This window comes from Thunnus albacares, chromosome 8 (genome assembly GCF_914725855.1).
Source record: "Thunnus albacares chromosome 8, fThuAlb1.1, whole genome shotgun sequence".
NCBI lineage: Eukaryota > Metazoa > Chordata > Actinopteri > Scombriformes > Scombridae > Thunnus > Thunnus albacares.
The window spans coordinates 33,196,667-33,210,318 of NC_058113.1; the positions used below are offsets into that span (position 1 = coordinate 33,196,667).

At 39.2% G+C, this 13,652-nt stretch overlaps 1 protein-coding gene across 1 annotated transcript in view; it reads right to left on the reverse strand.

Moving 5' to 3' along the window:
- The window catches only part of LOC122987210 (atrial natriuretic peptide receptor 1-like), a 122,025-nt gene extending 110,099 nt beyond the window's left edge, over window positions 1-11,926 (reverse strand). The window contains exons 1-2 of the mRNA XM_044358974.1: window positions 11,168-11,926; window positions 7,232-8,047 (exon numbers count right to left, since the gene is read on the reverse strand). Coding sequence (XP_044214909.1) covers window positions 7,232-7,991 — 760 coding nt within the window. The 5' untranslated portion in view covers window positions 7,992-8,047; window positions 11,168-11,926. The remainder of the gene's footprint in view (window positions 1-7,231; window positions 8,048-11,167) is intronic.
- Between the last annotated feature and the right edge of the window lie 1,726 nt (window positions 11,927-13,652).

Consider the following 13,652-nt stretch of genomic DNA (forward strand, 5'->3'; position numbering starts at 1 on the left):
AAAAAACATCATTTTGGCAAAAAAAACTCAGCATTGATCTTCTTAATACTCTTTTTCTTGTTAATATTTTTGTTTCACTGTTTTAAATGAGCCTCAGTGTTTGATTAAGAAGAGAAAAGGCAGAGACACAATGTAAAATTAGCCTGAGTGTGTTTGGCAGGAAATACCTACAGATCTGATAGGCCGACTGTAGTTTCCATATAAGGCTGCAGGTTCCTGACCTCTGTTAATAAATGCCCTGTTGGGAGGTTTTATCCCTCTGTGGGAACCGGAGAGGGAAGCTCATTGGGACCTGATTGAGAGCTGCTGTGTTTGTTTGGTTTACAGATTGATACACCTCCACAGATACGGGAAGCAGTGGACTGTGTGCTGAATTTATGACTCTCTTACCAAACTTTATTACTGAAACCGTGTTTGTTCGCTGCTGAGTTTTTCTCAAAGGCAGTTTGTCCTTTGATGAATATTTGTCTTAGCTTTGTCTGGACTCTGTTTCAGTTCCTTTCTTTTTATTTTCTCAGGTTAAACATCAACTCATCTCACGCCCTCAAAGCGTCGAAGATTTTATGAATCCCACAAATCGTGATTCAACTTCTCATTTTTTTTACATGCTTTCCAAGTTCATACAGCTTGCTTTTATTTCCTTAATAATATTTTACCAATTTCTTCTTTAATATAAACAGAAAATTAGCAACATCTGTGTCAAAACCACTTTTAATGCTTTTATTTCCACATCAGCTCTACAATAAAAATATCTTTTTTTTTCATCTCATCAAAAACATTTGTATTCAGTCATTCACAATTATTTGAGATTAACATATATACATATACACACATATATATATATATATATATATATATATATGTGTGTGTGTGTGTGTGTGTGTGTATACATATATATACATATGTGTACACATATATACATATATGTATTGTATTTATTTATTTAATGGTTTAAATGTTTTTTAAAGAAAAATGACTGTTACAAATGTCTCCAGTTGCTTGTTTTGTTCATCTAAGAGTCCAAAACCCAACTTGAAAACAGATTTCAATGATTAAGTGATTTTTTCTTTTTTTTTTATTCATAACTTTATAATTACAACTTTATCTTCCAATTTTGAGTCAATGTCAGTGGTTTGTTTCTTTAAGCCTCTACAACTACATTAAAACATATTACAAAAATTATTCAATTATCAGTGAAATATTGTGTGTATTTTCCTCTAGAAACGATCTTGAGACGTTGTTGAGTTTTCCATATAATAATGCCATTGATTTCTTTTACCTTTTTATGCCTTCATCACTAATACAATCCAATACAACAGCTCTGCCATAAATTTTACTGTTACTAAACTTATACATTTTCAGCTTTTGTTGACAGTGTCAGAAAGGTGATAATTCAACTTTATGTTTATTATTGAGGTGGTAGTGGGTGCTGGTGATGTACTGGAGTATGTTGTATTGGAAAAGTGTTCCTAATATTTTGCCCCCCTCAATATGTTAATGGTGTGGAAACAAAATATTAGAAACGATGTTCAATATAATAGTAGTAGTAAAAGTAGAATTTATGGCAGAGCTGTTGTATTGTATTGCATTAGATTGCTCAAGTGTTCCTAATAAAGTGCTTGGTGAGTGTATATTTATGTTGCTATGAAGCTGTGCAGGTTTGATTTAGTTTTTTTGTTGCTGCTTTTTGATTTATGCGTTTCTGTTTTATAATTTTAAAAAAAAAAAAAAGTAAAATCTGCTGCATCATTCACTGATGCAGACTTTCCACTGTGTCCTCAGGGCAGAGCCATTTACAGCACTGAGCTGTTCGCATCGATTCAGATTATATTTCTGGCTGCTGCTGCTGCTGCTGCTGATGCCGTGATGGTGCCCTGCGGCAAAGATCAGGAGCTAATGTCTGGGTTAACAAGCTGCACTGCCCAGCTCACTCACAGGGTGAACAGGGCACAAATCACACAGAGCGATAAGCAGAAACCATGACGAGGAGACAGTTTGTGTAACTTAGAGCTCAGAATAGAGATAGATAGAATTTTGCTCTGTGCAGCTGAATCAACAAGAAAACATTGAAAATGCACCGCTGTGTTTTCTGCTTATAATGATGACTTGCTTATTATCTTTGCGTGTGTGTGTGTGTGTGTGTGTGTGTTTACATTGTGGTTGTGAATATGAATGTGCAAAGAAAAGATAAAAGCTGGTACATTTATTACAGCATATTCATCCAGTAAGATAAGAAAGATTTATTTATTTTTAGCTTGACAACCTTGAGTTTAAAAAAGACTGATTCACAAAAGCATTGACTCGACCTTTCAAGAATCAGAATAGATTCACAGAATTCCAAAAAACAATTTGTCAATATGTTGTTTATACCATTGTATTGATGGAGTAAATGTGGAACTTGCCTGAGGGCAATGTAGTGCACAGTGTGCACACACTAGAGAGTTTTTGTAGTTCATCTTCATAAAAGGAAAGTATTTGATGACATGTTGGATTTAATAACTGAACTAGAAGAGTGAACTCTGACAGGTGTGTACAGTCAAGATGGCGGTGAAGAGAACAGAAACGGGGATTTATTCATCTTGTATCGTGCCTAACTTCAGTGGATCATAACATATCGGGTATGGAATTGATCAGTAGATGCTCCAGTTCAAGATGAGACCAAACTTTTCTATGATTGTCAGTTTTTTGAGCCACAACAAAGACCGAAATGTGGCCTGCAAAAGACCAGGATAGCTTTATTTTTGGCTTAGCCGATTGCCAGAAACGCCTTTTGTTATGTCATAACGCATATCGTAAAATGGCAAGGACTGCTGAAAAGACGAAAGTCTAAGCTTTACGATAGGCTCATATGTTATAGAATAGGTTTTTCAAAAATTGTGAATCACCACAGCCCAGAGATCTTTGAGCATACAGTTGTAAATATGCACAAAAAATATTAGGCTGATATGTCCAGTAGTATGTAAGATGAGCTATGGATAGATACACATGACCAAACGCATGATCCCCTCCAGGCGATAACAAAGGGGAAGTATTTGTTCAAATTTAATACGCCATCACCCAGAGACTAACGTAACGAACGAGAGCAACTGACCAACACGCACTGCTGCACTTTACAAAGCTTTAATCTGTGAAGAAAATAAGTGGCTACTTCATTTTTACAGAGTTCGGGATAATGATGGCCTCCCCTAGTGCTAGCACTTAAGCCAAACTATCAACTATCATGGTTTGACTGAAGTACCTTATCCACGCCACTGACGGCCGGCTCCAAACATGAGCTGCAACTTTGGTCTTCAAACCGGCTCCAATGCAAACCAATGGATGACGTCACACCTCGCTACATCCATCTTTATGTCTATGCCGTAGACTCTTGGTGTTATTAGACAGCAAATCCGTCACCAAATCCGCCGTTTTCCACCTCAAGAACATCTCGCGACTCCAGCCGTCACTCTCAAACACCGTTGCCGAGACCTTGATCCATGCCTTCATCTCAAATCGTCTGGACTACTGCAATGGAGTCCTGTTCGGGGTACCCAGTAAAACCCTGGACAGGCTCCAATATGTCCAGAACTCAGCTGCCAGGGTTCTTACCCACACTAAATCCTGGCAGCACATCAACACCCACTCTCATTCATCTACACTGGCTCCCTCCTCCTCCTCACCTACAAATCCCTCCACTCCCTGGCCCCTGAGTCCCCTGCGATCCTCAGACTCGGGGCTGCTCTCCATCCTCCGCACCAGCTGACGCAATTTCGGAGACAGAGCTTTCAGCGTGGCAGCCCCCCACGCTCTGGAACTCTCTCCCTTCCGAGATACGAAACGCTCCTACCCTGGACTCTTTCAAATGAGCCCTCAAAACCTTCCTGTTTGCTCAGGCTTTTGGCCCACAGTTAACCAGTTAACTTCTCAGTTGCTTATTATTTAAGCTCGGCTTAGTTTTCTTTTTCTCCTTTTTTGTAAAGCATCCTTGGGTGTTTTGAAAGGTGCTGTATAAATCTAATTTATTATTATTATTATTATTATTTAGTTTCTCGTCAGATTGCCATGAAATGTGCACATCTACTGAACATGAAGGAAGCCTATAACATCAGTTTCTAGGCTTTATAATGCACCATTTAAAAGAACATTGGGATGGCCAGGCTGGGAAATTCAAGGTGAAAATCAAGAGTTTCAAGCAGGAAAAGCACATTTTTCTCTTAGAGCTCCTTCTGAAAAAGCAACATAATCATAATTTTAAGCCGTACACTTTGTGCCCTTCATGTCTTTCATAGTACAGAGTTCCTCCATGATGAGCATCACAACATGTTATTATAAGCAGGTAATTCAGGGGAACTGACTGTTAATTAGACGTGCGGCTGTAATTTTAGCGGTCATCTCCTGCTGCGTTCTCATTCTGTCACTCTGCTGTTCACTCTGTGTTATTATTTGTCATTTTTTATTTGAGCTGAGGCTAATTCCAGCAGCCAGGACTCTGCAGGGGAAGAAAAGAAGTAGAACTCAAACTGAATTTTGATGAAAAACCTCCAACATGAAGTACGGAAGTACAAAATAAAACTTTTATTTTAGTTGTTAGTTTAGTCGATGAATGACGAAGAGGCAGTTATAAGACGCTGTCCTGCTTTTTACAGCCTACAGTTTCAATGAGGGAATCTTTTCCTTCTAAAATTAAATTACTTTGGACTGGAAATAGGAGACACTGAAAGGACGAATTGATTCTGTTTACAGGCAGCGAATTCACATATGTCAATAACAGGCTTAAAGGGGCAATAAACACAAGTGAGGGGTTGGTTGGATAATTACACACTTCCCAGGACGGCGGACATCCTGAAACTAATTACAGTGTTGTCACCTGGATCATACTGATAAAAACTGATGCAACTCTACAAAGCTCCACTGTGGGAGATGTTGGACTGTAATTATTTGTTGTAATAAAAGACAGCGCTATAAACTGGGTTTATTAGGACTTAAGATGATTAAGCATCACAACCAAAGATCTAATGAAGTTTATGGCCTGTCTTCTAACAATTAAGTTTATGTATTACTAATTGCAAACCGCGCTGAAATCCAAGGGAGGCATTCGTGTTTGACTGGGGGGGATAAAATGCAAAACGCTGACACAGACCGAGGTTCGTGTGTGTTTAACAACAAAAGCTCTAAACGACAGATCGTGGTTTTGCTTAAATGTTAATTAAAAAAAGTGGTGTGTCATGCTTCTAATCACTGTGGATTATTTTCTGTATTAACCCAAGACTATGATCTTTCCCTAATTTTAAAGGATGTGGCTGGTGATTTTCTATATTTTTCTTGTCGTCAACAAATCTGATGTTTGGACCCAAACCAACAATGAACTGATCTACTAACAAGTATTGTGTGTGTATCCAAAGCCTAATATATCTTATTCCTCTCCTTCAGGTGTTCAGATGTTCAGATGTTCCTCTGACCATCGTCACTGGTGAATGAGTCAAGTAATAACCTATTTAACAGATTCACAATTCACAATAAATGTATTACAACATTATTATAATACCACTGCAATACATTTATTGTGATTTCTATATGCATATTTGCATGATCTCGGAATGACTAAGAATTAGAATTATTAGATGATTATGAATTATGGAGAAATGTAACTATTCAACCTTCTTCCTGGGCTCCTTCCACAGCAACAGTGTGAAGCTCAGTGATGTCTGGACAGTCGTCACAGATAATGCAGCTTACTGTCTGAAAAAATACAGGGAGGTTCTGAAAGGTGTGATGCCCAACAGTCTGGTGGGTGAGACAGGCAGCACTACAAATACTTCCCTGAAGTTGTATTTCTTGTGAAATGGGTAAGATCTGTCCTCTTAAGAGAGCCTGCCAGAAAGAGAAGATGAGTGAGCTTCTTCAATATGAAAGACAGACTGCAGGCCAAGGGTTCCTCCAGAAGAAGTGAGCACCAGATGGAATACCTGGTTTGAGGCAGTGAAGTATCATGCACAGCATGTTCATCTATGTAGAGAGTTCTTGTTGGCAAATAAGTCGTCATCCCAGACAGTCACAAACATCCTCACTCGGCTGGAAACAGATGAGGAGGCACAGGCCCTCACCGTCAAGCTGACCTTCATCTCCGAGAGCTGCTCCAAACTGATGACAGCTCTGACAATCCTGGAAGGAACCCACCCTACCACAGCAGTTTCTTCACACAACGTAGTGGGGGATCTGGAGGCCTACCTTGTGAATGGAACGGCAAAAACATGTGGGTATGGTGTCAAAACAGATGAGATACTGTGAAAGATGGGGATTCGAGAGAGGAGAGACATGCTTGACTGTCTCCATGATGCATTCCACCTGGCCTTTACAAAGTTCTCAAAGCACTGGGACATAAATCCAGCTAAAGAGGTCTACAGTCTGATGAGGGTGTTTGATCCTCGGCAAGCTCCAGCCATGGAAAAGCAGATTGAAGCCTACACACAACTGAACCCCCCGAGCAAAACCATCAGCAGAGCTTAGTGAAGAATGGATTGCCTATCAGCACTGCGTGTCCAGGGAGCCCTTCACACCTGGTTCGGATCTTGCTGAATACTGGAGGGGCCTGAGTGTGAGATTTCCAAGGGTTGCAGACGTAGCAGTGCCTTACATCTACTTCCCCGTCAGCTCGGTCGACTGTGAGAGGAGTTTCAGCAAATACAAGACTCTACTCACAGATAAGCAGGAGGCACTCACTGAGCTGAACACAAAGATGCTGACAATCATGTACTTCAACAGAGACGTCTGTGAAAGATGGAAGAATGGACCAACACACAGGTAGCTCATCAAGTAGTTCAATAGGTTTTGCCTGTTTTGCAGCAACAGATTGTTACTTTTTTTCTATTTATAATGTGAAGCTCAGATTTGAAGCACTTTATTTTACAAAAGGATGGAATGTTTTGTTTTATACCTGTATTGAAGCACAAATTTTTTAAAAATCATTACTAATTCAACGTTTAAATACACGTCAGTGAGCCACACCGCTGCACTGGGTGACATGTTCCTTCATGATGAAGAGTTTGGTCACGTTAGTTTGTTTAGAAACGGCTCCAAAGACTAATAACAGCGATTGAGTTTTCAGTCTCAGGAGAGTAGTTCTGTGTAGAAGGGAGACATCACTGAGCATGTGCAGGAATAGATAAATATAGAAAAGCACCAGAATTATCCTTTAACATGTTTTCAAGAATTTTTTAATTAACCAACAACATTAAACTAGAAAGCGACTCACCTCGGCCGTCACTCTGACTGTCAGAGAGGATTTGGGAGTAGTTGATTGGCGGCTTGTTCTCCTCGAACACTCTGTCCACTAGGGTGATGTTGATGCTCTTCAGCTCCGTGTATAAACCCTCCACAGCGAAGTAACACGGCCGATCGTCCACCTTGTTGTCATTGAACATGAGCATCACATGCTCCCGCCACCCAAAGTGCTCACAGATCCTCAGGGCAAACTTCCCAAGCTTCTTGTGGGTGGGGCCTGTGTTGGTGATGGACGGATAGACCCCACCGTAAAAAGCCACAGCTGGGGCGCCCGCCGTAACCATGGGAACGTCCCAGTGGGTGGTGAAGAGGCCAACAGGGGAGGCGGTGTAGGAGCAGCCAGGCCCAATGAAAGCCCATGGGTCATAGGCAAGTTTGAGGTCCACAGCCATGAGCGGGGCGACGGACTCGGAGCAGATGCCGTCCTTGTCTTCGCTGTTCTTGAAGGCGTAGGTGAGGTGGTGGTCGGGGAGAAGGGTGGGGTCAGCGTTCACAGTTTTAACAGCCCGCTCCAAGGCGGGACCAATGCGAGGCCAAGCCCACGGGTAATCTGTGTTGCTCTGCGGTAGGATGACCGCCAGCGTGATGTTGTGTTGCGCCCGCTGCTCATGGTGTCCTCGAGTTTGACGTCTCAAGCTGCGGTGTTGAGATGATCGCCCGGCAGCTGGCTGCAGGTCCAGAAGAACCAGCAGAACCAACAGGAGAGTGGTGCCCTCCTTCCAGAAGGCCATCCTCTGCCCAGCAGGTAGTCCACTTCCACCACAGCTAAATAATGTATCCCTGTGAACTGTAGATACAGACAAGGGAGACATTAACAAAACATGCAACATAAATGAAGCCTTGTCCTGTTATATCAGGACACTGAGACGTGCTTTGGTCGGTCATGGTCGAATTCACGCTAAATATTTCATCCACGTCAGTCCTGAGTGTCCTTTGTGAGTTTGGGGCCATGTTGAGTCGTGGGAGAAAAACTCCCTGAAGCAGAAAATGAGAGGACAGTTTGCCTGCCGGCCCTGCACCATCTCATACAAGATGGACTGAGAGTATTACACTCAAGAGAGATCAGTGTTTTCTCAAGTACAGCAAGTAGCGGAAGTATTCAGATCCTTTACTTAAGTAAAAGTACCGATACAGCAATGTAAAAATACTCCTTTACAATAAAAGTCCTGCATCAAAACCCTACTACAGTAAAAATGTGTATTATGAGCTTGATGTAGTTAAAGTATTGCAGTAAAGGTACATAAATATTATGAGCTTGATGTAGTTAAAGTATTGCAGTAAAAGTAGTGGTTTGGTCCCTCTGACTGATATATTATTATATATGACATCATTAGATTATTAATAGTGAAGCATCAGTGTTAGAGCAGCATGTTACTGTTGTAGCTGCTGGAGATGGAGCTAGTTTACACTACTTTATACAGTTAGCTAGTTTAGTCCAGTGGTTCCCGACCTAGGAGTCGGGCCCATCCAAAGGGTCAGCAGATAAATCTGAGGGGTTGTGAGATGATTAACGGGAGAGGAAAGAAGAAAAAACAAAGTTCTGATACACAAATCTGTTTTCAGTTTTTGGACTTTTTCTCTAATCTTTGATTTTTGCTGAAATATTGGATCATTTGAACTTTTATTGAAATGAAAGCATGTGAGAATTTTAGAGGGAAAAATCACTATTTGGTGGAGCTGTTAACAACTCATAGACATGTGAAATGTGACCCCGACTACACACTGCTTTTTGTAAGCCGTCAAAAGCCAAAAAGGTTGGAAACACTGGTTTCATCTTTAACAATGTGTTGTATTTTAAAAGCTAGGGAGTATAAAGTAGAATCAAATGGAAATACTCAAGTAAAGTACAAGTGCCTCAAAATTGTACTTAAGTACAGTACTTGAGTAAATGCACTTAGGTACTTTCCACCACTGAGCACAGCCCACCTTCATGAACAAATCAGAAAGAGGGAAACACATTGTCATCCTTTCATGACCGTAAAAAGGATCATGAAAAAAACATGCAAGATTTGCTCCATCCACCTTAGAAATGACAGATTTAATAACACTTTGACAACAGACTCAGCTATGTTGATTAACTGATGACAACCACAGATTTAGGTATTCCACCTATGTTCAATTACAAGCCTGAACATTTTAGCTGGCATCATACAAGAGTCAGGGGGAGGAATTCAAAGTGTGTTACCAAAGGTCATTTTAATTAACCTAAAATGCACAGAGTAGTAGTAGCTGGATATATGGAGACAGGTGCATGCAGAGATTGTAGCTGCAGACATTTGAATGTGTCATGCTCATATTAAAAACAATTTGTTTTTTCATGTGTTGGAGAAAAACAGTGGATCTGAATTGCTCTTCTTCTTCTAGTAATCTTTTACTCTGACAGCTGTGGTTAATAGTTACTCTGCAAATAAAGATTTTACAAACTTACCCCATGACAAGCTCATAAAATGTGATAAACTGCAACAAATAAGACTCACTGCTACAATGCTGAAATACTGCTTTCACATTAAATCATCAATAACTGTCCACTTGTAAGAGTCGTTCTTTCAGCTACTTATAGGTTTCATATACTTCAGTATATTTTGCTTCTAATACTTCACAATTTTTTCAACTTTTCCTTTGAAATTACATTATTTATTGCTATTTTTACTTAAATAAAGGATCACAATACTTTCTCATGATTGCAATTCAGATGGTAACCCAGCCCTGTACAAAAGTTAATTATTTGAATTTGCCAAGTATTCCACCACTACTAATTGTTTTGTATGGCAGTGTATTGCTGCCACTTCTACAAAAAAGAAGGCAAATAAATCTGCTCACAATGTCTATTTATTCTTATGAAGAAATGGAAAGTCAAGTTTGCTATGAATTCTTGAATAATTGTGATTGGTTTATAATTTGTTTTTGGCTTGATGTTCTCTTGAAATAATGGCAATTTAGTTTCTCCTCTGTATGTACTTGATTGCTGGTTTGTTTGTGTTTATGTGGTTATAGTGTGTATGTATGTATGACTGTAAAAGAAAGTTTTTTGTTATGATGAGAAAAGGTTCTTTTATGTGTCCTGTATGTCTTGACATAACATAAATTAATCTTGTAATATCGGGCTGCAACTAATGACTATTTTCATTATCAATTAATCTGGTATTTTCTCAATTAATCAAGTACTTGTTTGGTCTTTAAGATGGTGAAAAATGTCAGCCACTGTTTCCCAGAGTTCAACAACAGTTCACAACCCAAAGATATTCAGTTTACTGTCATAGAGGACTACAGAAACAAGAAAATAGTCACATCTGAGAAGCTGGAATCAGAGAATTTTTTTTTCTTAAAAAAAGGACTCAAAACAATTCATCAATTATCAAAATAGTTTGGCGATAAATGTAATAGTTGGCAACAAATTGACTGATCGACTAATCGTTGCAGCTCTAAATAAATATCTCAGAATAACAAGAACAAGATCCTTTTCCAGTTATATCAAGGTTTTTTCATGTTATAATGTCACGTTTTTACGACATTACTACATAGTTATTCCATTTTACCAAGAAATATTTAACTTTATCTTACATCAAGAAATGTTATCACCATTACGCAATGACACATCTTCCTAAAACAAGACACTCTTCTCATTTTAACAACTTGCCAACTTATTTTTTGAGACATGAGTTTCTTTTCTAGTCAGTAATTAATCCCAAAAGTTTCCTAATAATTAAATTTTTGCACCATATAGCCTAAACAATCTGTGTTGGCACTAATATGCTTCCATACATGTACGCCACTCTTGTATTGCTATTGCCAGTAATGGGAAGGAACGATATGCTGCTTAAAAGCATCAATTCCCTCCGGACAAATATGAATCAATATGTCCTTTAAAAATGATATTATCACTTATAAAAAATGGACTTCTCTGTACCTTAGCGAGTGTCTGCTTTCCTCTTCATGATGTTGGTAAGTTTGGTGGTTTTAATCGGGAGAGGCTGTGGCTGAAAACAAGCTAACCACCCATGCCCGCGAAACCCAGCCTAGCGCGTGCCTCCCTCCCCGGCCGGCAGCGAGTGAGTTGCGCGCGCGGTGCAGTTACAGTAGTGTCACTATGGCAGCAGCCGTTAGGTCCCGCTTTGCTCCTCTGGATGGAAGAAAATGTCACAAAAAAAATCAAACGTTTCACTGCCGAATGACGATTAAAATAAATTATTGTTCGACGTTGACTTTTCACAGCAGACTTTTAGTGAGGAAACGTGCAGGAAAAGCCGTGTTTGAAACTTTAAAACAGGCATTTTTGTGCCGGTAAAATCCGATGGTTGAAAACCAAGCTCTGTAAGTAAAATGTCACTTATTCTATCAAACTTGTGTTAAACGTGTTCACCTGTCAACTATAAGCGCAGCTGGGGGGGTTAAAATCGCAAAAGAGTAATCCACATGATCTCCAATAAATGTTAAATATCATCAAAAACGTCTCCAGGATGGTTAGTAATTCCAGTTCAGATGAAACCTAACGGTGGATTCCGGCAAGTAAAGTCCGTTAAAAAAAATCATTTGGAGGAGATTTGTAGTCCTACAGGTGAATATTGGGCTCCACTTTAAAAATTCGTCCGCAGGTTAATTAAAATGTGTGATAAACTGCGTGTTGTTGTTGGTCCGCTGCTGGTGGACTGACTGACTGCGGTCTGAGAGCTGGCAGAGAGACGGCGAGAGGGGGAGGAAGGTACTGGGAGGAAGGGAAGGAAGGGAGAGAGAGGGAGGAGAGGGGAAGGAGACAGGAAAGGTGGAGAGGAGGAAAAGAAGGAGAATAATTAAAGGACGGGTTCACAATTTTTCAAGTGTGTCTTAAAACAACAGTCAGGATCCCAAATGAACAGTGAAACATGTTTTTCTTGCTGTAATCATTCCTCCTGTTCATACTGACCATTAGAAGACCCCTTCATAATGCACTTACAATGGAAGTGATGGAGGACAAAATCCACAGTCCTCCTTCTGTGCAAAAATGTCTTTAAAAGTTTATCTGAAGCTAATATGAAACTTCAGCTCCAAATGAGTCAAATCAAGTAGATGTCTTTCAACGTTACAGTCTTTTTAGTGCCAAAGTCCCTCTTTTTGTTACTATACTTCCACCTGCAGCTCAACAGGGAAACACAAAGAGGGAATTTGATGCTAAAAAGACTGTAAATGTGTCAGATATCCACTTGATATGACTAACTCAGACTGCTGAAGCCTCATATAAGCTTCACATCAACTTTTAAATGACTGTGTGGACACACTGTGGATTTTGGCCTCCATCACTTCCATTGAAAGCACATTTGAAGGGGATCTTAATAGCCAATATGAACAGGAGGAATGATTACAGTGAGGAAAACCTCTTTCACCGCTCATATGGACACCTGACTGATGTTTTAAGACACACTGGAAAAACTGTGAACCCGTCCTTTAAAGGAAAAGTGAAAGAGAGGAAGAAAACAATAGAGAAAGCAATATTAGGTAGTATGAGGTTCTCTGCTGGCCTCTTATTATGAGTTATAATTTCTTTCGGTAATTACAACAAAATTACACAAAAAGTGAAAATCTAGCAGCTGTATATTAGAGGAAACAGGTGCACTTCTTCCTGCTCTGATTTTCAGTGCAAATTTAGGGAAAAGGCTGCACTCCAGTGGTTAAAAAAGCAAAGAATCACCATGTGTCCTGGTCATTTTGGTGAATTTTATTATTTATTTTATTTATTTAAAGATCCCCTCTAGACAGGTATTAATACATATAAAAAATACTACATAATACAATACTGTGTGTCTGATTTGGTTTAGTCCATTCTCAGTGTTTGTTTACTGGAGGCTTCAAGTTTCCACATCACACTTGTATAAGTTGAATATTGGAACTGTATTGGTTTCCAAACTAGTTGTGATGTCACAAATCATTAAAATGTCTTTTTTTTTACTGATTCAGTAAATTAATTTTTTTTTTTTTTTTTTTTGCATTTCAATGCAAAAATCACGTCAATTCGTTACTGCCATTAAGCAGACAAAGCAACTTTGAACACAATGGTACTGTATAATACACCCAGGTATGTTAAAGAGATAATACCTCAGTAGAAACAGTACAACAAAAGAGGAGCAATTTTCACTATTTCACATTTTTGAAATATATTGGTGAGTGTCTAGAAAATTTAATTAACGGCTATTTTAGAAATGACCTCCCATCAATTTACAATTAAATTCTATACTTCCCCAAAACAGTCCGTCTTTCTTTTAAAAATATGGTCAACACTTGTTATTCTACAGCAGCAATACAATAGAGACTGTATTTTATAAGAGTTTGTTAGTAAAAACACATCAAGAAATTAATTTTACATTCAAATTTCAGATTGAAAAAAAGGCTTTCTGCTACAAATAGGGCCAGTAACACACAAC